At 42.9% G+C, this 22,797-nt stretch overlaps 1 protein-coding gene across 1 annotated transcript; it reads right to left on the bottom strand.

Annotated features, from left to right (window-relative positions):
- Positions 1–986: 986 nt before the first annotated feature.
- ZC3HC1 (zinc finger C3HC-type containing 1) lies at positions 987–20,898 on the bottom strand. Its single transcript, XM_032869261.1, has 10 exons — positions 20,715–20,898; positions 18,506–18,617; positions 15,384–15,534; positions 14,717–14,800; positions 7,299–7,426; positions 5,960–6,114; positions 4,821–5,064; positions 4,232–4,444; positions 3,599–3,805; positions 987–1,436 (listed from the first exon to the last, which is right to left on the bottom strand). The coding sequence occupies exons 1-10, from the start codon at positions 20,858–20,860 to the stop codon at positions 1,368–1,370; spliced, it is 1,509 nt and encodes a 502-aa protein (XP_032725152.1). The 5' UTR covers positions 20,861–20,898; the 3' UTR covers positions 987–1,367.
- Positions 20,899–22,797: the final 1,899 nt, after the last annotated feature.

Here is a 22,797-nt window from a genome sequence, read left to right as displayed (position 1 = left end):
GTGTTTTCGTTGGAGGCAGGTAGAGAATAAAAATTGCAGTGGACTTGAGGGGCGCCTGGGTGGCACAGTTGGTTAAGCATCCGCCTTTGGCTCAGGTTATGATCCCGGGATCCTTGGCATCGAGCCCAGCATTAGGCTCCCTGCTCGGTGGAGAGCCTGCTTCTCCCTCTCCCTCTGCAGCTCCCCTTGCTTGTGTTCTCTCTCTCTCACTGTCTCTTTCTGTCAAATAAATAAATAAATAAATAAATAAAATCCTTAAAAAATTACAAAAAAAATTACAGTGGAATTAAAAAAGTTTACCCACATTATTATACCCTGGAATTAGGGTTGTAGTCCTTTTGAGCACCTTGTGTTAATGATTCTACACCATTCCCGAAGTGGTGACCTGGAGGATATGAGCTTCTAGAGGGCAGACTCCAAACTCACTTAGTCACCAGTGAACCAAAAGCTTCCACCCGGGGCCCAAAGTCTCATTTCTGCGAACGTCAGAGAGCTCCCCGCCAGTCGACCGCTAAGGGGACCATGGAGAGTGACCATGAGCTCTCAGGCCAAAGGCAAAAGAACACCCCTACAAACATAGCCTGGAAACAGCTCTACTGGCCTCATAGAGGGTTGACTTAGGAGCAATAGCAACATGATGTACCCTTTTAAAAATTAGGACTGGCTCAGTCAGTTCAGCGTCTAAGGACTCTTGATTTTGGCTCAGGTCACGATCTCGGGGTTGCAAGACCGAGCTCTGTGTAGGGCTCCGTGCTCAGAGTGCTGTCTGCTTGAGATTCTCTCCCTACTCTTCCCCCACCTCCAAAAAAAGAAAAAAAAAAAAAAAAAGAAATATCTCTTTGACTAGAATCATAAATAAATTAATAAATTTTTGGCTTTGCAGCCAATCTGCAAACTGAAACCTTGATTTTGCTTAGTGCTCCCCTGGAATTTTCTCAGTGTCTGCCTTGTTTCTAACAGCCCAGACGGAAGAAGGAAGGCAGTTCTCCAGCAGTAAGAACCTTAACAAATGTTTTATTAATACATACTGTCATATTCTCGGGATAGAAGAGTCCTCAAAACACTGCCGCGTACTGAAAGAGGGTAAAAGTGCTCAAGTCCTTGGTCTTCCGTCTGGTGGAATAACCCCACACTCCTTTAATAGAAGCGGGCTTGCTGAACTCCACCTGCCCCCACCCCAGCATGGACACAGGCTCCCCCTCAGTCAGATGCAGACAATGACACTCACTGCCTTTTGCAAGGACAGGGGCTCCTAATGATTGAACCGGAACAGAGAAAAACTTAGCATCAGCTGGCCAAAAAGGAATTCAGACTTTTTTTCTCAAAGTCACTCATTCCGCTTCTCTCCAGGAAGATCTGGAATAGCTTCAGGATGAACATAACGATTCCCACTGCCGGAATATTCGGAATACCTTCCTTGATTTCTCCGAGAGACTCTATAGGTAGAAAAGCTCATTATTAGAGATTAAATTCTTTTACAGAGATGAAGGGTGGGGTATCAGCTTTAAGGCTTGGTTTGTAAATTTCTCTCACAGGGATGGGGTCTAAGATTGAGAAAAACGAGTTAATTTTATATTATTACTTTTATTCTGTATACATAATATACATCTAAAACCAGACTAAACATCAAAACGCCTGCATTCTACAGTCAGACTACTGCTAACTCTGAGCCTGTCAAACACGCCTCGAGTCCTCCCTCCAAGTATCTGCATCTGTCCTAATCTCTGTGTGTGAGGCGGACACTTGGGACCCACCATTCGTGCAGCATATGTGTTGCACTGGTTTCCATTCGTGATGCCGAACTGGCCCCAGGGCCTTATTTCTTGTGAATAAGGATTCACATTCACATGATACCTCGCTGGTGTTAAGAGTATAATCCAAGACCAAGGGGTAAAACAAAGTTAAATGACTCTTTCAAAGTTTAAACTATGACCCTGGACTTCTCAGCTCCATTTATAGCCGGCAGAGCTAATAAGAGGAAGATTCTCACGGCCACTTGATCATGCCTATGAGGTGATCTGAGATTCTGAGAAATGGTGTTACAGGGAGACAAAGCAATGCACTAAAAGCTAAAAGTTCTCAGAGAATCAGAACACTTGGTTCCCTCTGCCTGTGAGAGTCACAATGAAGAGCACAGGGTCTCAGTGAGAATATAAATGATCATCTAGCAAGATAATCCATGAAGTTACCTCCAGTTTCGGGTATCAGAAGACATTTTCACTGTCTTCTTATCCTCTTTGTGGATGAGTGTTTCAGTAAAAGAAAAGTCCCGGGGCAGGGGCTGGGGAGAATGTGAGCTCTTACTAATGATGGAGGGGAATTTAGTGAATAGAGGGACAAAGTTAAAAGAAACTTTAGTTGAAAAAACAACATAAACTTTGTTCTAACATCAAGATCCTTTAACCAGCCTCATTAAGCTCTCAACTTTCCAGTCATAGCAGCTGTGGGAGGGTTAAAGACAAACCACCAAAAAGGATCTCAAAAGTCCTGGAACCCAGGGTCAATTATGAGGCCAACTTCTCCCACTATAAAAACAAAACAAAATGAAATGAAAAAACCACAAAAACAAAAAACCCCACAAAAATCCTGTGGGATTGCTTGTTCGTAAAACAGTGACAGAGGGCGGTCAATAAGACTCTATTTCAGGAAGATCTGGGGACAGAATATATGTGCAGATATTTGCCCTCAGATAGCTTTATGTATCTTCAGAAGTTTTTAAATTGGAAAAATGAAGTTTTTTTTTCCTGTGGAAAAACGTGGGAAGCCTTCATCTGCATTGTCTTACTAAGGGTACAAATGTACATTCTCGGGCTTTTAGCAATTCTACAGTTCTCTCCAGCAGAATCCCACAGACCTGGGAGTGCTTCTTGTAAACATCTACTGGCGAGTATTATTTTACTTTGTCCTTGGACAGGATGGGGATCAGACATTATTCTATTCATACCACGCTGTAAGGCAAATTTGGGAAGCAGCCAGCAGAGGAAAGAGAACCCAGTTCCCATGATCCCTTAATGCCCACCCTCCTATCACAGAGTGCACCCTCTACACAGAGTGCACCCTTGTTTTCTAAGCTGTCACGATGGATTCACATCTACCCACGTGCCCTAAGCAGCAGCGATCACGACTCCAACGGCCAGCTGAGGCTCAGTGCACGAGCCTGGGGCTGTGGAACAGAGCAAAGTAACGTGCCCCCAGCGTAGAACGAAACTGTAATCTGGGGGTTGGAGCACAGAGCTCCTGATAGCTAAGGTCTGTCTGGCCAGGCTCCAAACGCAAGTGACAGCAACTGGCAGGAAAAGCAGCTGGTCTGCAACATGAGGCCGGAGCAGCTGCCTGCCCACCCGTGCCTGTTCCGACACTCCTTCTCTACTTTGTGTCATTTTAGTTGGAGAAAAAGAATTTACCAGAATTTGAGGGAATGCCAAATGCTAACCAACTGCGGGAAGACTGAATCAGTTCCATGCCGAGTCTCTAGGGCCCAACCTAACTTGACTTCCGAATGCTGAGGGCAGGCAGGGTGCTAATTATAGGACCGCCTCTTGTTCCTCGTCCCATAAACAGCAAGGGCGGCGCCTGCGCAGGCAGCGGCTTATCTCACCGTGGAGTCTGTTCCGGCCGGCTGGCCGGACTGCTTGTGGGCCAGGAGGATGTTCAGCGCGGCCTTCCAGCCTGGCTCTGCGGCGGCACTGGCGTCTACCTCCGTTCCGCCATGTTCCCTGGTTTCCTGGCCAAGTGTGACATTCACCCACGGGCACCAGTCTCTGTGCTGAGAGGCGGGGTCAAAGAAGCTCCGGGACGATGTATCCTGAGAGGGGAAGAGAAACAGTGCTGATGAAGGGCGGAAGCCATGTCAATTCGGGAGTCGTCCAGTCCAGAATCTCACAAGCGCCCCTATTTCCAATCTGATGTTCTCCTTTAAACACTGCCTATGTCATGCCGACTCTCTTTATAAATACTTTCCTTCCCTCTGTGTTAAACCAACAGTACGTGGTCAGGTCTGTTTCCCTGATCTCACTGCCATCCCCATGGGTCTGAAATATTTACTACCTCTCTGGAATCCACCGCAAAGATGTGGCATCCAACCGTAGCTGTCCCACCTTGAAACTTAATTCACGTTATCCCCTTAGAGTCACAGGCCCAAGGAAGGGATCCTGCCTGCTTCCCTGTGCTACACGGTGGGGGCCCGGCATGCTGCTTGTGCACGGGGACTTCTACACGTAGGTGGACCCACCGAGCTGCTGGAAGAGCAGAGGCGAGCGCGCTTGGCTCTCCGGAGAGGGCTTGACGGCACCTCCAGGCCAGTGCTGTCTCCCGTTCCCATGCTGCGGGTCACCGGCCGGCTTCTCGTGGTGGGGCTGGCAGACTCTGGCTCAGGACGGTCAACAGGACTGGAAGAGTCCCAGCTTCGAGTTCGGGAGATGACGGGACCAGGGCTCCTTTCGGCCTGAAGGAAAGAAGAGGTAACAGTAGTACACAGATGACATAAAGGATAAGGGTCAGAAGATGACATAACAGATAATGGTCAGTTTTTTTAGAAGCAGGTCAAAGCTAAGGCTTTATACTTTAAACTCTTAAGAATTTACCTTCTGAACTGTCAACAAAACTAAACTCTCCCAAAAAATCATCGATTTTGATACAAAATCATGAATTTAGCTTCTGCACTGCAACTGGCTTGCAACTGGCAACGAGGTTTTCTGATCAATGTGGTCAGAAATGAAGCCCACCGCCTCAGGTCATCTCTGACTTCTCCACCACAACACTTCTGGCAAGAGTGCTACTTTTACAAAGGCCACCCAAGAGCAAGCCAGTTAAGTCCATACCTGCTCTGAGCCAGGGGAACACGTGGCATCCTGGCTCCGGGTCATCATCCTCCGAGGAGACTCAGGCACAAGAGGGAAGCGCTCCGGCTTCCCCTCAGGGCCTGGGAGGGGAGAGCTGGTCAGGCCCAAAGACGCATCCAGGTCCGTCATGGAGGACTCAATCTGCTGGAAGCCCCAGAGCCCCACCTTCCTCATACACTGTGAACAGCTTATCAGGGAGAGCTGCAGGGGTTCCAAAGAAGAACTAGGCAGGAACAGAAAAGAGAGTTTTCTCAAAGGGTAACATTTCCAAGGGACTAAGTGTAATCATTCGTGAGAATGCTTTGTCTTGCCAAACAAAGCTCTGGAACAGCCCAGTGGACTGGGAATCATGTCATCTCAGGCCCCCAACTCCATCGTCTCTCACAAAGTTCCTAGAGAAAGATCTAAGGGTCTTGGTGTAACCTCTAAGGCAAGACTATCTTGAATGTTAAGTTTTATAAATTTCTCCTATTCCTTTTGAAACATTTTCCTTTTAAATGAAAAATATTCCTTAATCTATCAAAGAAAATATATTTAAAGTAAATCTAGACTGGTTCCTTTCTTTCTTTCTTTTTTTGTTGTTAAATATTTTATTTTTAAGTCATCTCTACATCCAACCTGGGGTTCGAACTCACAACCCTGAGATAAGTCAGTCAGTGCTCCACCGCCTGAGCCAGCCAGGTCCCCCCCGCACCTCCCCTCCCCGGTTCCAACAGTTTTCTATATCAGAGAGAGTCTAAGCCAAATTGAGCAACTAGAATGGGAACACCAACACAGGGGCCTGAGGACTCCAGCTGGCATTTCCTTTGGTAGTTTTTATGAATTCAATGGATTTTTCTTCCTTTCTGTAGACAGAAAGGAGCTTCACTGTTTCCAAGAGCACAGATTCTCAGCTGGGACAGTGAAAAAAAAAAAAAACAAACCAAAGTTCAGGTGTATCCAAGAATTCCTGAGTTCAAATTCTGTTAGTGATTCTTACTGTCCCCTCACCACTTGCTCAGGTTTTGTCTGTTTTTCCGACAGGAAACATCATGGGACCTCCAATACTATTAGTGACTGATGTATGCCAGTGTATGATGTTGTCAGAGCTCATGTGCCCTGCAAAGTCACCGACTAACCTACACGCCCAGCCGCACAGAGAGAGGACACAGGCAGTGACGTGGACTTGGATGTCTGAGCCTAATTTGCTTGCAGTTTTTTTCTCATCAGTTCGGTGGTCAAGTTCATCTTCAAGCAGGTGCAGGAGAAGACTGATCTTGTCTTCTGTCAAGCACTACAATGGAACCAAGGTAACAAACTGAAATTTCCAACCACAAAAATCACAAATGAGGATATTATCTAGATGATATAAGGCAAAAATCATGAAGGAAATCCCAGACACAAAGACAATTCTCTTCACTACGGAAGGCTCACTTTTAGGACAGGGATAAGGTTATAGACAGAAGCTTTCTGAATTGTCCGCATCTGCTGACTGAGAAAGGTAGCAGTTGTCCTAGAACTACCAAATCTTCTCTTAGTTCTAATTTGTTTTCAATTTACCAATTGCAGATTTTCTCTGAAACCTATAAACTTCTACACATTACTATTTATATCTTAACCTGACAATGGATTTACTTCTTGACAGAACAAGAGAGCTTGCCAAGGTCTTTATTTTTGTTCTAAGAATAATAAAGAACTGACAAGGGGAACAGAAAAGCTGCCTTGGCTAGGGACAAGGGACATTTAAAATAGGCACAGAGTTGGGGCACCTGGGTGGCTAAGTTGGTTGAGTGCCCGACTCTTGGTTTTGGCTTGGGGCATGATCTTGGGGTCTTGAGTTAGAGCCTGGTGCTCAGCAAGGAGTCTGCTTGGGACTCTCTCTTTCCCCTGCCCCTCCCCCCATGCTCTCTGTCTAAAATAAAGAAATAAATCTTAAATAAATAAATAATCGAAGTTAAACTTTCGCTAAAATCCAAACAGCCTCTCAACTTGAAGAAGCAAAATAATAGCTTCTATTTCCTATAGTAAAGCTTGTCTTTGGCGTGTCTACAGGGTGAGGAAACGGGACACTAGATATTCAGTTTTCAAAGTACACATGGGCCAGAGCATTTCTAATTTCTATTCACAGGGGAGAAGGGAGTTTGTAACTTCTCCTGTAGTATTTTCTGTGGGAAATGATATGCAATAAACCATACGAGGTCATATTTCAGTATCTTCTGTTAAATAGTTTAAGTAACAAATCAGGATAAAATTGAACGTAATGCCATTTAAAGAAGCCTATCTAGAAGTTTCAATGGATCATATTTACTTAATCTCTCCATAGTTGCCCTTCTGGTGGAGATTGGAAAAGGTCAGTTGAGGGACAAACAACTAGTTCTCTTCATAGCAATCTAAATCCTCTGTCATGTAAAGAAATCCTTCATGTACAAATGGCAGTGACAACTGAAGGCCACTGTAGGCTAGCCAAGAAAAACTCACCATAGTTTTCAAGTCCTCTGGCCTCAAGGAAGGAAGCTGGAGGTCCAAGTGACAAAGGCTTTGAAAACGATCTAGAAATTCACTAACAAGAACAGCAGGTTCATCCAATGGCAACATCCCAAATCGATCTGTAGACAAAGTACACTGGAAGATCATTTGGTGTAAATTGTAAAAAATAAAAGATGTATATAAAACAATATGGGACAGGAACCAATAAAATTGATAAAATATTTGAAGGCGAGTAGGGTTTCTCAGAAGCAGTCAGGCTGAGCTGAATTCAAAGACCAACAACAGTGTGTAAAAGCTAAGTCTCAAAGGAAGTGCCCAGGTGGGGAATTCTACATAGCTTCACGGGACTGGGACAAAATGTGCCTATAGAAAGGAGCAGAAGATGGGGTTAAAGTGTAGAGAGTAATTAGACCACAACTTTACTAACATATGTGATGAGAAATTACTGAAAGTTTTTTTTTAATTTCACATTAAAATTAAAAATTAAAAAAATATTCTATTTGTTTATTTATTTATTTAATATTTTATTTATTTGTCAGCAAGAGGTTGAATGTGCACAAGTAGGAGGAGTGGCAGGTAGAGGGAGAAGCAGGCTCCCCCCTTAGCAAGAAGGCCAATGTGGGACTTGATTCCAGGTCACTGGGATCATCACCCCTGAAAGAGTGATATTATAGACAATACGCATTAGTTTAGAGTAGAGATTGTAAGGGGTCAGTCGGGATGCAAAAAAATAAGCTTAGCAGACATTAAAGTGATTTAAGGTAATAATCCCTGTAAGACAGCAGTGGCAGAAGGGTGGAGAGAAGGAACATCAATGTTACAAAGCTCTTACTGACCGGGCAGGTGGGGGATGGGTACCTGGGTGATGGGCAGTAAGGGGGGCACATGATGGAATGTGCACTGGGTGTTAAATGCAACTGATGAATCACTGACCTCTATCTCTGAAATTAATGATTCACTGTTTGTTAATTAATTGAATTTAAATTTTAAAAAAGTACCCAGTGCGACAGATATTATTATTATTATTATTATTTTTTTTTTTTTTAAGATTCTGTTTATTTGCCAGAGAGAGAGAGAGTAAGCAAGTACACACAAGCAGGCAGAGGCAGCGAAAGAAGCAGGTTCCCTGCCGAGCAAGGAGCCCGATGCGGGACTCGATCCCAGGAACCTGGGATCATGACCTGAGCCGAAGGCAGCGGCTTAACCCGCTGAGCCACCCAGGCGTCCCTGCGACAGATATTATTATCATACAAATTCTACAGATGAGGAATCCAAGGAATATGAAAGTAACATACCCAGGTCTCATTACCAGTGAGTGACCAAAAGCTTTTACAGAGTTTCTATTACAGCACTTGCCAGTTCTTTCTAGTCTTCAACAGTACTAGGGAATTCCTAGTTTCTTTTATTATTATTTTTTTAAGATATTATTTTTATTTATTTGACAGAGAGATCACAAGTAGGCAGAGAGGCAGGCAGGGAATCAGGCTACATGCTGAGCAGAGAGAGCCTGACTCGGGGCTCGATCCCAGGACCCTGGGATCATGACCTGAGCCGAAGGTAGAAGCTTTAACCCACTGAGCCACCCAGGCGCCCTGAATTCCTAGTTTCTTATAGCTCCTTTACTTTTGTTTTGTTGTTACCCTTTGTTTTGTTGTTACCCTTTTGTTACTAAATATCTCATATACATAGACTTTTTTCCCCAACAATATCTAAGCTCCTAAAACAGGGATCAAGCTGTTTAGACCCTTGTGTCCAGCAAAAACCTAATATTGTATTTTAGGCAATAGCTTTAAAACTATAGTTATGACTCCCCTTCTTAGGTTCTGAAATCAGTTTATCATTTACCTCATTTATAAACCAGTTATTTTAACGAAACAGAATGCAATAACATTAAACTGTGGTATGTCCATACAATGTAATATTATCCAGCAATGAAAAAAAGTGAATTCTAGAAGACACTGAGGAACCTTAAATATATAGTGCTATGTAGAGAGAAGCGAGTCTGAAAAGCTGCATGCTGTGGGATTCCAACTATATGACATTCTGGAAACAGTAAAACTATGGAGACAGTAAAATGATCAGTGGTTGCCAGGGATTCAGGGGGAGGGGAGGAGAGAGTGATGAACCGGTATAGCACAGGGGATTTTCAGGGCAGTGAAGCAGTTCTATACGATAATGTCATGGTGGATACATTATATATTTGTCAAAATTCACTGAATGTACAACAGAGTGAACCCTAATGTCTACCACTGACTTTAGTTAATAAAGATATTTGTTCGGGGTGGCTGGCTGACTCAGTGGGTTAAGCCTCTGCCTTTGGCCCAGGTCATGATCTCAGGGTCCTGGGATTGAGCCCCACATTGGGCTCTCTGCTGGGCAGAGAGCCGGCTTCTCCCTCTTTCTGCCTACTTGTGATCTCTCTCTCTCTCAAATAAATAAATAAAAATTTTTTAAAAAAGTAATTAAAAAAAAAAGATATTTATTAATTAAAAAAAGTTAGAATCTGCTAAAAAAACTTTTAATGATCAATGAAACCTCAGACTGTAAGAAAAATAGGGTACAGTAATATACAGCATTAAATTGGGAAAATGAATACAAACTCATGATATTAAATAGAAATCTAGCGGTGACAGTTTCACGAGCATACAAATATGTTGGAACTGTACCTCTAAAACTGTACCTCTAAATATGAGCAGCTTATTTTATGTCAATTATCCCTCAACCGTAAGTATGCTTTAAAAAAAAAAAAAGAGGAAAAAATCTCTTTTCTAGTTTTGTTCTTAAGAGGTACAAAAGCAGTAAAAATAGCACTTTTATTCACCATTTATTATATCATTAGCAACCAGATTTTGGTCTCTAATGTTATTAAATATTCTGAAACCATTTTTTAAAAAGATTTTATTTATTTATATGGCAGAGAGAGATACAGCAAGATAGGGAACACAAGCAGGGGGAGTGGGAGATGGAGAAGCAGGCTTCCTGCAGAGCAGGGAGCCCAATTTGGGGCTCGATCCCAGGGCCCTGGGATCATAACCTGAGCCGCAGGCAGACGCTTAACGACTGAGCCACCCAGGTGCCCCAAATATTCTCAAATTATTAAAAGTTGTTGCAAGTAACCAAATATGTCAAGACACTTGCCATCAATTTAAAAAGATATATCATTTTACTAGCAAAGTCCAATTATAAAAAAAACTATAACCAACAAAAAAGATATGGATTTTAAAAAATCAAGTGAAGGGGCACCAAGGTGGCTTAGTGTGTTGAGTGTCCAACTGTTTTGTTTTTTTTTTTAGATATTATTTATTTGACAGAGAGAAACACAGTGAGAGAGAGAACACAAGCAGGGGTGGAGTGGGAGGAGAAGCTGGCTTCCAGCCGGGCAGGGAGCCTGATGCGGGGCTCAATCCCAGGACCCTGGGATCATGACCTACTAATGACTGAACCACCCAGGCACCCCGAGTGTCCAGCTCTTGGTTTCGGCTCAGGTCATGATCTCAGGGTTGTGAGACCATGCCCCAGGCTGGGCTCCCTGCTCCGCGGGGGAGTCTGCTTGAGATTCTTTCCCCCTTCTTCTCCCTCTTCCTCTGCTCCTCCCCCTGCTCTCTGTCTTCTCGCTCTCTCAAATTAAACAAACAAACAAACAAACAAAAAAAATCTTTAAAAAAATAAATAAAAATTAAAAAATAAAACAAAAAATCACGTGAGGTTTAACAATAAGAAGGACACATGCTCTGATGACCAGTGGCTCCGGTTTGACAAAACTTTGGAGAAAAAACCAGGTACCAACATCTTTCTGGTCACTTTCCAATTTACGGTTTGGTCTGATTCCTACAATCCTAAGAAAATATTAGTGAAAATTGATGAAGGCAAAAAAGCAATGAAGATTTTAAACCCGCCATGCAAATGTTTTAATATAAGTTAAAATTTATGTTTTATAATTAACATATGTGAGTATTTTGTCTACTTCAGTGTTTGATGTGTTCAAAATAATCAGTCCAGTAAGTTAGTAATTATAAATTAAAATGTTTAAAGGGATTTAATTTAGGTTGGTAAATGTTAGAAAAAATTTACTTCAAAATTGTATTTATTAGATATGCTTAATAAATGTAAGCATTAAAGTATAAATAGTTGTAGGTTTCCTCTCTTCACACTAAAGTGTCTGGAAAGAAAAAAACCAAGGGTGGGTATAATTGAAAGGTCACATTTAAGATCTATTTAGGAGGTAGAATGCACAGGAGTGGGTGGTGATGACAGATAGAGAAGGGCATCTAAGGGGATGTCCAGGTTTCTGTCTAGGATAACTTGGGGGAGTGGGGTCAGTGCCATTTAAGATGGAGAAAATATATGAGAAGTAAGGTTTAGGTCTAAAATGCAGACTTCAGTTTTGTATATATTGAGTTCCAGGTGCCTACAACAAGTCATTACATGAAAATGTTTAGAAGGTAGTTGAAAATGAGTCAAGCTCAAAAGAAAAGTCAGGGGGCGCCTGGGTTGCTCAGTGGGTTAAAGCCTCTGCCTACAGCTTAGGTCATGATACCAGGGTCCTGGGATTGAGCCCCAAGTCGAGCTCTCTGCTCTGCGGGGAGCCTGCTTCCCCCTCTCTCTCTGCCTGCCTCTCTGCCTACTTGTGATCTCTATCAAATAAATTAAAAAAAAAAAAAAAGTCAGGATAGGAGTTAGAGGTTGGCAAGGAGGTGGACCAAGAAATCATAGTATATAGTAATAAGAGTTGGGAACCACCAACAGAGTCCTGGGCAGATCCTAAAAACCTGGACTGGGTATACTGGGAGGTTTTACATCCTCATGGGACTGAGGTCAGTCCTACTACACAGTGAAATAGCTAGGCCAACAGCAGAATCTCCTTGTTACACATCATCTTCACTTTAAGAATGTTATTCCTTAATAGTTCCTTTTTATCTTCCCTTCATTATCAGTAAATGGCACTCCATAGATACTTTCAATCTCTCTCTTTTTTATTTTTTTAAAAGATTTTATTTAGGGACGCCTGGGTGGCTCAGTTGGTTAAGCGGCTGCCTTCGGCTCAGGTCATGATCCCAGCGTCCTGGGATCAAGTCCCACATCAGGCTCCTTGCTCAGCGGGGAGCCTGCTTCTCCCTCTGCCTCTGCCTGCCACTCTGTCTGCCTGTGCTCACTCTCTCTGACAAATAAATAAATTTAAAAAAAAATTTATTTATTTATTTGACAGAGAGAGAGTGAGAGAGGGAACACAAGCAGAGGGAGTGGGTAAGGAAAAACAGGCTTCCTGCTGAGCAGGGAGCCAGATGAGGGGCTCGATCCCGGGACCCCAGGATCACGACTCAAGCCAAAGGCAGAGACCTAATGACTGAGTCACCCAGGCGCCCCCTCTCTCTTTTTTAAAGATTTTATTTATTTATTTGAGAGAGAGTGAGCAACAGAGAGAGCACGAGCAGGGGCAGAGGGAGAGGGAGAAGAGGACTCCCTGCTGAGCAGAAAGCCCAACTCAGGGCTTGATCCCAGGACCCTGAGATCATGACCTGAGCCAAAGGCAGACACCCAACTGACTGAGCCACCCAGGCGCCCCCACTTTCAATCTATTTCTTCCTCTTAGTGGTCATTCATGGAATATTCCCAGGCGTCAGTGACCCTGGAATTGGCCTGAGCTGTTCGACTGAAACAAAAGGTAGACCTACATGGCACTAATGTCTGCAGGCATGAAGTTTTGCCCCTGGTCTTGGTGAGCCCTCTGGAGGGCTCTGCTGTGGAGGCTGGTTACTCAGCAGGAATAAGCTTATGTGACCAGTAAAAGATATATTTATTTATTTTAAAAAGATTTATTGAGAGAGATAGCAGGGTGGGGGTGGGTAGAGGGAGAGAGAATCTCAAGCAGACTCTGTGCTGAGCGCTAAGCTGACGCAGGGCTTGAACTCACGACCCTGAGATCACAAGCTGAGCCAAAACCAAGAGTCTGATGCCCAACCAACTGTGCCACTCAGGTGCCCCAACCAGTGAAATATTTAAAAATCCCACTTGCTGGGGTGTCTGGGTGGTTCGGTCAATTAAGTGCCTGATTCTTGATTTCAGCTCAGGTCATGATCTTAGGCTCCTGGGATCAAGCCCTGCATTAGGCTCCATACTCAGTGGGAGTCTGCTAGAAGGTTCTCTCCCTCTACCCGCCTCCCCACTCATGCATACGCTTTCTCTCTCTCTCTCTAAAATGGGTAAATAAATCTTTTTTTAAAAAATGCCACTTGTTACTACATTTTGGGCTTTTTGTGCATACAAACACTTAAAGGCCAAGAGCTTTTAAGGGTACAGACACGATTAAAAATAACTAAAATAACCTCAAAATATATAAAAATATTAGCAACTGCATCACCTTACTATTTTTCACAGAACAAGTTCTTTTTTTTTTTTTTAAAGATTTTATTTATTTATTTGACAGACAGAGATCACAATTAGGCAGAGAGGCAAGCAGAGAGGGGTGGGGGAAGCAGTCTCACTGCTGAGCAGGGAGCCTGATGCGGGGCTCGATCCCAGGACCCTGGGATCATGACCTGAGCCAAGGCAGAGGCTTTAACTCACTGAGCCACCCAGGCGCCCCCACAGAACAAGTTCTAAATCAAGATCTGAAAATCAGTAACAAAGGAGCTATCATGTATCTTATAAGGCAGAGCATTCTAGAGTGTGAGGCTTCATAAACCTGCTGTGTCTCTTAGCCGAAGTATAAATTTTGGAATCATAAAGAAAACATACCCTGATGTTAGTTTCCTAGAATACATAGTCAGGTTCACTCTAAAGTAGCTTAGTTCTTAAAAAAAAAAAAAAAAAAGTAACAACTAAAGTTAATAATTAGAGTGAAGACAATCACAAAGTCACCAGATTCAAGGGAGTGTGCCTTCCAAGGCCCTTCTACAGGCGGTCTTTGGCTTCAGTGCTGTTGTCACAATGTGTCATTTCACTGTGATAAACTATGTTTGTAATCACTCTCATTTGGCTTCCTGGTGAGTCTGCTTTAGCAACGGAACCCCCTTTAACTGCCACCATTAGTGCATCAAAGGAAGCCTGGGGAGAACATGAGATTGCTTGCTATGGTGGGAAAAGCAGAGTTTCAAATCAGATAAAACCATTGTTTTGCCTCCTCACCAGTTGATTCTGTTTCCTCACCCCCAAAACTGGGTTGAGAATCTAGCTCCCAGGGCCCCTGTGAGAATTATGAGGGATAATGTCTACATGGCTGAGCTGTTGGCATGCTGACTGCCTATAATAAAGCTTAGTAATAACAAGTGGATGAATGTAAGTTCTTGAAAAGCACAAATAGAAAGGAAGAAAAGAAACCTCAAAGACTAGATTTTCACAAAGATATAGGCAATACTAGAAATGCAATAACCAAGAAGACATGGTAAATGGGAGATCCTGGAAATGAGTACCTGGGGAGGGGCTGTCTGGCCAGAAACAGAACTTCTCATGGGCGGTGCACAAGGCTTTCTTCAGCTCAGCACATCGGTCCTTATCTGAAACCCACAAAAGGAGTACTGCCTTAGAAAACGTTATATAAATTCAAAATCAAATGGCCAAGAACTTTTAAGAATATAGACAGAATTAAAAACAAAAATGACTAAGATAATGTTAAAAGATATGAAAATATTAGCACTGTATAATCTTAATATTTTTCACAGAACAAGTTCTAGAGCAAGATCCTAAGATCAAGGACAAAGGAGATAGCATGTACCTTATAAGGCAGGGTATTTCCAAGCACCAGGCTTCATCAAAGTGCCTTGTCTCTTTGAGTATATATTTTGGAACCATAAAGTAAACATACCCTGCTGTTAGTTCCTCAGAATGCATAAAGTCAGGTTCACTCTAAAGTAGCTTCGTTTAAAAAAAAAAAAAAAAAAGTAGTAACTGAAGCTAATAATTAAGATGAAGACAATCACAAATTCACCTTGATCTATGAGACAGTACATATTCTTTGATCAACATAGGTGACTGGTTTTTTTTTTGTTTTGTTTTGTTTTTTTGTGACTGGTCTTTCAGGAAAAATTCATCTAGTATCTGTGAACATGGAGGAAAGTATAATTTGTGCTTTATACTTACATCGGTCAAAATCAAAAGCTGGTTGTAAACTGGCACAGAGAAAAGCCTGGCAGCTGGAGCACTTCAGCATGTCGCACTGCACTGTGACCCAGCCGTATTTCGCACAGACGAGTGGAGACAGCTCGGAGGGCTTACCTGCCCATTTCAGAGAGTATTCACGTTAAGAAAAACAATGCTGCAGGCATATTAAAATGAGTAAGTCAGAAATTAAAACTTTAACTCATTCTTTTGTATATACGGGGATAAACAGATTAAGAGGAAAAGCACGAAGAAAAGGGTGAAAAAACTATTTTTAAAACACACATACTTCACAGAATAATGAAAGTTGTTTGAAAAATGACCAGAGGGGAACAATTATGCTTTTTTTCTCTACAAAGCCCTGTGTATCTTATATGTTCAAAATTGTAGGAATTTGAAAATATTTCAATTTCAGCAAAAGAGGGCTGGAAAGCTAGAAAACAGAATTTAGATATGAACGTTAAAGGGCTCCATGCTGGGAGTCTACTTAAAAAAATAGTAAGTAAATAAATAAATTAAATTAAAATAAAAGTAACAGAATTACTTAACCAGCTGTGTTACATAAATGACTGTCACATCTAAAGTGGTGATCAATTCATATCCGCTGAAAACAAAAAAGACTCAAAGAAAATGGTTCTAAGTACCAAGCAAAAATCAGGAATTATGGGTGCCTGAGTGGCTCAGTCAGTTAAGTGTCTGCCTTTGGCTCAGGTCATGATCTCAGGGTCCTGGGGTTGAACCCCATGTCGGGCCCCCTGGAGCCTGCTTCTCACTCTCCCTCTGCCCCTACCCCTGCTTGTGCTTGCTTTCTCTCTCTGTCAAATAAATAAAATCTTTGAAAAAATTACGATTAAAAAATCAGGAATTATTCCAAGGAGCAGCAGTAGAAGGATGTTTAAAATACCTTCCTCTTCCTGAGCAATTTATTCATAAAGCCATCAAGTGGTGAGCAAGGAGGACAGCCAGGAGGGTGAGGGGAGGCAGCTCAGTGCCAGGTGTCAGTACCCAAGGTGGGTAAAAGGGGCTGCTCACCTTGAGGTGTTGAAGCCAAGTAGGGTGGAAAGAACATCCCCATGGGGCCCCCACTTACCAAATCAGGGATCACTGGAGTATCAAAATAGATCATGAGAGTAATGGATTATAACCCACTAAATAAAAAAAGCAGCCCAGGCTGCTATGAATAAATTACTACTTAACAAAGTTTGATGACGAATGGGATATTTGCATAGTTTCAAAGCACCTCTGCACAAAACACTTTTTTTAATTACAAAGAAAGAAGAGAGTTACTTTACCGTGGAAAAGATGGACAGACAGTCCCTGAATCAAGTGAACAAAGGAATCATTGCCAGGAAAGGGATAAGTCAAAATCGTTGTGCCACGTGATGAGATGCAACGGGGACACAGCGCCATTCTGGGAGGCTCCTACACTACCTGAATCTAACTGGAAGGAAAGAGCAGACGGATGGGAGCGACACTCAACAAAACAACGGGACTGTCATCTTCAAAAGCATCACAATCATGAGACTCAAAGAAAAACAGGAATCTCAACTGGTTCCTTTTGTTATAAAGAATATTACTAGGACAACTGTTGAAATGACTAGAAGCTGAGGGTTAGATGGCGGTAATTTATTAAGTGAAACTTCCTGATTTTGATGGCTGTGTTGCAGTTATGTAGGAAAAAGTCCTTGTTTGTAGGAAAACATTTGGGGGTAGTGAGGGATCACTCTGGCAACTTACAAGTAGCTCAGAAAGGAAGTTTTTTGTAACCCGTGCAATAAAGTCTGCAAGTCGGTAATCGTTTCTTATTTTTGAAAAAAATCACTCTAGTGAATAAAGGGCAAAAGTGATGGGAGGTCATCTCTGAGATCAGGTCACAAAGAGTCTAGCTTCTTTCACGCTCTTTCACTTGCTCGCTCTGATGGAAGCCAGCTGCCATGTTGTGAAATGTCTGTGTGGAGAGACCCATTTTGCAAGGAACATAGGGAGGGCTCTAGCCAACAGCCACTACAGACCTGAAGCCCTCAGTCCAACAGCCACGTGAGTGAGCCTGGAAGTACATCTTTTCCTAGTGGAGCCTGAAGATGACTACAGGTCAACTGTCATCCCGACTGCAGCCTGTGAGAGACCCTAAACTAGAGGATCCAACCAACATTCCTGACCCACAGAAATTGTGACATAAGTGGTTGGTTGTTTTAAACCACTAAGTTGTAGTGTAATTTCGTTATGTAATAATAGATAATATACAGAGGAAAATTCAGAAAGAGTAAGTGTAGTAGGCAGTCTCAAAAAACATTAGGTTTTGGGGTGCCTGGGTGGCTCAGTGGGTTAAAGCCTCTGCCTTCAGCTTGGGTCATGATCTCACGGTCCTGGGATCGAGCCCCATATCGGCCTCTCTGCTCAGCGGGGAGCTTGCTTCCTCCAGCCCCCGCCCCCGCCTGCCCCTCTGCCTACTTGTGATCTCTGTCTGTATATAAATAAATAAAATCTTTAAAAAAAACAAAACAAAACATTGGGTTTAGGTACCAATAGCCTTACGCTGTAACCCTGGCTCTGCAATTTGCCAGCAGCTTGACCAGAGGCAAGTCACATAACCTACCCAAAACTGTTTCCTCTTCTGTAAATAAGTATAATAATAATAATACTTATTTTCACAGGCTTAAGGGGATGATCGAATGTGATAATATATGTGAAAACATGTTACATTAAAGTGTTAGTTATTATTATTTCTTCTGCTCTCAAGCTCTTAGTGTTTTCTTCTGTGAAAAGGTCAGGTCATCTCAACACTTGTTTGTAGTCAAAAGACCGAGAAGCGATGTCCGGTCATCTCAAATATTCCTTTGAGGAATAACATTTTATGATGCTAATTTTCCTATAAAATTTCCTACCAAATTATCTTTTTTTCAAAATTTTAACTAGGCTCCATGCCCAGCATGGGACTTGAACTCACAACCCTGACATTGAGAATTGCATGCTCTACCAACTGGGCCAGCCAGTTGCCCCTTACCAAGTTTAATTCTTGAATTTAAAACATCAGAGAAAAAGGAGGAGTAACAGTTCCAGGAGCAGGGAGAAAGTGCAGCTCACACGACCAAAAAAAAGGATATAGAAAACGTTTCCACTCTGCTAAAGAAGGCTTCTTTGCTTGTAGATTCCAATGGAGGCAGTTCTGCTTGGGGCGATCCATTAACTGACTGGAATGTGGCAGATGTGTCCTTCCTAAAATAAAGTGGCAGAGCTCTTGGTAATCCTTCCAGAGCATCACTTTGCCCAAACATTTTGCACCTCACTTTGTGGCACATCATAGCATCAATCATGCCACACTAGATTTTAACCTTTCTAAAAATCATTTCAGTTATGTCATTCCTCTGCTTAAAATTATCAATGGTTTCATAATACTTACTAAATAGAATCCACATTGTTCAGTCTGGCATTCAAATCTCTTTACAGTTTGGCCATACCTACTAATCTATACCAGCAAACTGTTCTAGCTCACTCACTGGTCTCCAATAGTATTTCACACAATTTCAGTAAACACAAAATTAGACGCAAGGCTTCTATGTGTTATACAATTTGAGCCACCTTAGAAATTTAACTCTTTTAACACAGGGAGAATAATTTTGATATTTCTACCTGGGTCGGCTCTTGGTACCCATTCTCCCAAAAAAGAACTAATCTGAAAATTCAAATCAAAGTAAAGATGTTTAGCAGTGCCTGGGTGGCTCAGTTGGTTAAAAGTCATGGGATCCAGCCCCGGATCGGGCTCTCTGCTCTGAGGGCAACCTGCTTTTCCCTCTCCCTGCCACGCCCCCCACTGTGCTCTCTCTGTCATATAACTAAATAAAATCTTAAAAAAAAAAAAAAAAAAAAAAGTAAAGATCTTCAGGCAATTTCATGAAAAATATTCAGGGAGAAAAACCCCAACAAAACAATTATCTTATTTTCAGTGAAAGGTATTTCAACAGCGTGTGGGAGAGGGAGGAACTACTGAGGACAAAAGTCATTTTAATAAATAAAGGGTGACACCAACTACTATGACTCAAAAGAAATAAACTCAAAGACTCTTTCACGGAGGGTCAGAGAGCCTCAGGGAGGTGTGGTTCTTTAAAGAAATTGAGAGGATCCATAAACTTGGATGAGAAAAAAGTGACATTTATGTTACTAACCTCTAACTGAAATTTAGCATTTCCTTCAATTATGAATGAAAGTAATAAAAAAAACCCCACAAAATATAGTAGCATCAGCAGTACCTGTGAGTATGTAACCAATGGAAATCAGGTATTTTGTCACCACATTAGGGTTGTACGTTTGAAATGTCATTTATGCTTATGATTACTTCAAAATTACGGTACATCGCAGACATTCCTAGATGTTAATTAACTCTTTAATAATGAACCATGTTACTGCATCACTTCTTATTATTTTGTTTTATTTTTTAAAAAGACTTTATTTATTTGAGAGAGAGCACACACAAGCTGGGGGGAGGGGCAGAGGGACAAGGAGAAGCAGCTTCCCCTCTCAGCAACGAGCCCTAAGCGGGGCTTGATCCCAGGACCCTGGGACCACCACCCCAGGAGAAGGCAGGCGCTTTAACCGACTGAGCCACCCAGACACCCCACTGCATCACTTTTTAAATTCTACTACTATCTTGATAACTGCATTACAACGTAACTGTTGTTGTTTTTTTATAATCCCATGTAATTCACTTCATACACTTAAAAATATTCTGAGAAGGGTTTCATAAGCTTTATCAGGCTGCCAAAGGTGTCTAAGGCTCAAGAAAAGCTGAAGAAACCCAACTGAGATATCAGGTGCATATTCAGTTAGCGGTCCTCTTTTTTTTTTTTTTAATTTTTATTTTTTTTTTAATTTTTATTTTAAGATTTTATTTGTTTATTTGACAGACAGAGATCACAAGTAGGCAGAGAGGCAGGCAGAGAGAGAGAGGAAGGGAAGCAGGCGCCCTGCTGAGCAGAGAGCCCGATGCGGGGCTTGATCCCAGGACTCTGGGATCATGACCTGAGCCGAAGGCAGCGGCTTTAACCCACTGAGCCACCCAGGCGCCCCAGCGGTCCTCTTTTTTATCTCCTTCCCTCCAAAACCTGTCTGGGGACAAAATTCCGCGCGTGGTGCAGAAGGCAGTACATCCCGAGAAGATTAAAGCCGAGTAGATGTAGGAAACCCATTCTCCTTCACAGTCCGGGACGTAGCCAACCCCGCCAACTGAGTACCACCCAGGGGATCCCCCCAGGCCTGCGTTCCCCAAACCCTGTCCAATCCGCCGGCGCCGGAGCCACGATGGACTCGCGAACTCACGCTTCCGCGCCTCCCTCTTCCGGGGCAATCCCCTCATCTATCAGCTGCCGGACTTTCTGGGGCGTCCCTTCTGGGGAGCGAACAACTGCACCCCAATTCTTTTCAACCCCCGCGGCAAAAGCTTGCCCCTCACTGGGCGCCGCCATCTTGGTCCGTTGCCGACTTGCTTCCCCGCGGGTTTGAAGGCTCAGGAACTTCCGTTCTGCGCGGTTAAGATCCTCCTCCGGAGGCGCGGTCCCGCGCGTTTGCCCACGCGACTCGGAGAATCTGACCGCGGGGCCTGCTCCTTCGTGGCCATCTTAGAACTAGGTAAACCCTCATTTTAGAATGAGGTAAACCACCACGGGAGGCCCTGGTGTTTAAACCCAGATTAAGCGTTTTCTTTATGCGCTAGCGGATTGGGGCTGATAAGGGGTTTTTAGAGCGTTGTTTCTCCAATACAGGAGAGGACAGGGAGGAGGGGCCAAATTTAGTCTTAAAGTAATTAACTGAGATGGCCCTCCTACCTTATATCCTTTTACAAGTGAAGAAATGGCCACCGTCACTTGAGAGTAAATAATTTAGAAGCTTTCTTAGAAAACGTGTTACAGGTGGGTTTAGAAGTCTGTGGCATTTGCCGTTATTGAACACCCTCCCTCCTTTGTCCAACAAGTACTTATGGAGCGTGCCCTACTGACGCTGTCCTAAGCGTTGGCGGTGACAGCAGTGAACAAAGGAGACAGGTCTGAACAGAGTGAGATCTCAAACAAACACGTGTTCCTATAGTTTTGAGATTATGATTAGAAGTGCTCTGAAGGCGTGCCAAGTGTGTGCAAGGAGGACCTCCTGTCGTCTGCAGATTCTGGGACTGTCAGGCGGGGGAGTTAACAAGGATGAGATTGTGGGAAAGAGATTAGATTGGAAGGAGTTGGTCTCATCTAATCAATTGGAAAAGAAGACTGTTGTGACTGAACCGCAGACCCAGATGAAAGTGGGACCACCTCCAACCCCTCCAGCTCACTCCCTGAAGGCTTTTAACTCAATAATGTGCCCACCCCTAGGACCTTCAGTCTACTGATCCAGCCACCTTTCCAGGATCCCGAACTCCAGAGCCTCCCTTATTCCTTCTCTCCCTAGCCAGCTTAAGTTCATTGCCAATCATTATCATCATTTCTTTGCAAAATTTGAACAATGGACTGAGAATTAGTTAAGATTGAAGTATTATTGTTAGTTTGTTACAGGTGATAAAGGCATTTTGATTATGGTTTTTAGAAGTCCTCACTTCAGGGACGCCTGGGTGGCTCAGTTGGTTAAGCAACCGCCTTCCGTTCAGGTCGTGATCCCAGTGTGGTGGGATGGAGTCCCCGCATTGGGCTCCTTGCTCCATGGGGAGCCTGCTTCTCCCTCTCCCTCTGCCTTTGCCTCTCTGTGCTCTCTCTCTCTCTCACTCTAACAAATAAAATCTTGAAAAAAAAAAAAAAAAGTCCTCACTTTAAAAAAAAAAAAAAGGACTTATGAGAGATATGTCTCAAAGTATTTATGGGTGAACTGGTAGGACGTCTGGGGTTTGCTTTCAAATTCTTGAAGGGTGCCTGGCTGGCTCAGTCGATGGATCATATGACTCTGGATCTCGAGGTTGCGTGTTTGAGCCTCATGTTGGCTGTAGAAATTACTTAAAAATAAAATCTTTTTAAAAAGTTCTTTTTTTGTTGTTTGTTTAAATTATTTATTTATTTATTTGACAGAGATCACTAGTAGGCAGAGGGCAGGCAGGGGGTGGGGGAGCAGACTCCCTGCTGAGCAGGGAGACCGATGTGGGGCTTGATCTCAGGACCCTGAGATCATGACCTGAGCGGAAGGCAGAGGCTTAACCCTCTGAGCCACCCAGGTGCCCCTTTAAAAAAAGTTCTTGAAGAGAAAGTGTGTGGAGGAATAGATGAAAGGAGGTTGCAAATGTTTTGAATTGTTGGATTTGGGTGATGGACTCGGGAGTTCATTATATTCTAATACTGAGTATAGTTGACAATGTCATAAGAAAAGACAAAATAAATAAGCGAAAAATGATACATTTTCATGAATATCCTCTTAAGTTTTCCTTTAACCT

This window comes from Lontra canadensis, unplaced genomic scaffold (genome assembly GCF_010015895.1).
Source record: "Lontra canadensis isolate GAN:19392208 unplaced genomic scaffold, GSC_riverotter_1.0 scaffold2, whole genome shotgun sequence".
In the NCBI taxonomy this organism is placed as follows: Eukaryota; Metazoa; Chordata; class Mammalia; order Carnivora; family Mustelidae; genus Lontra; species Lontra canadensis.
This window is presented reverse-complemented; position numbering and strand designations above follow the sequence as displayed.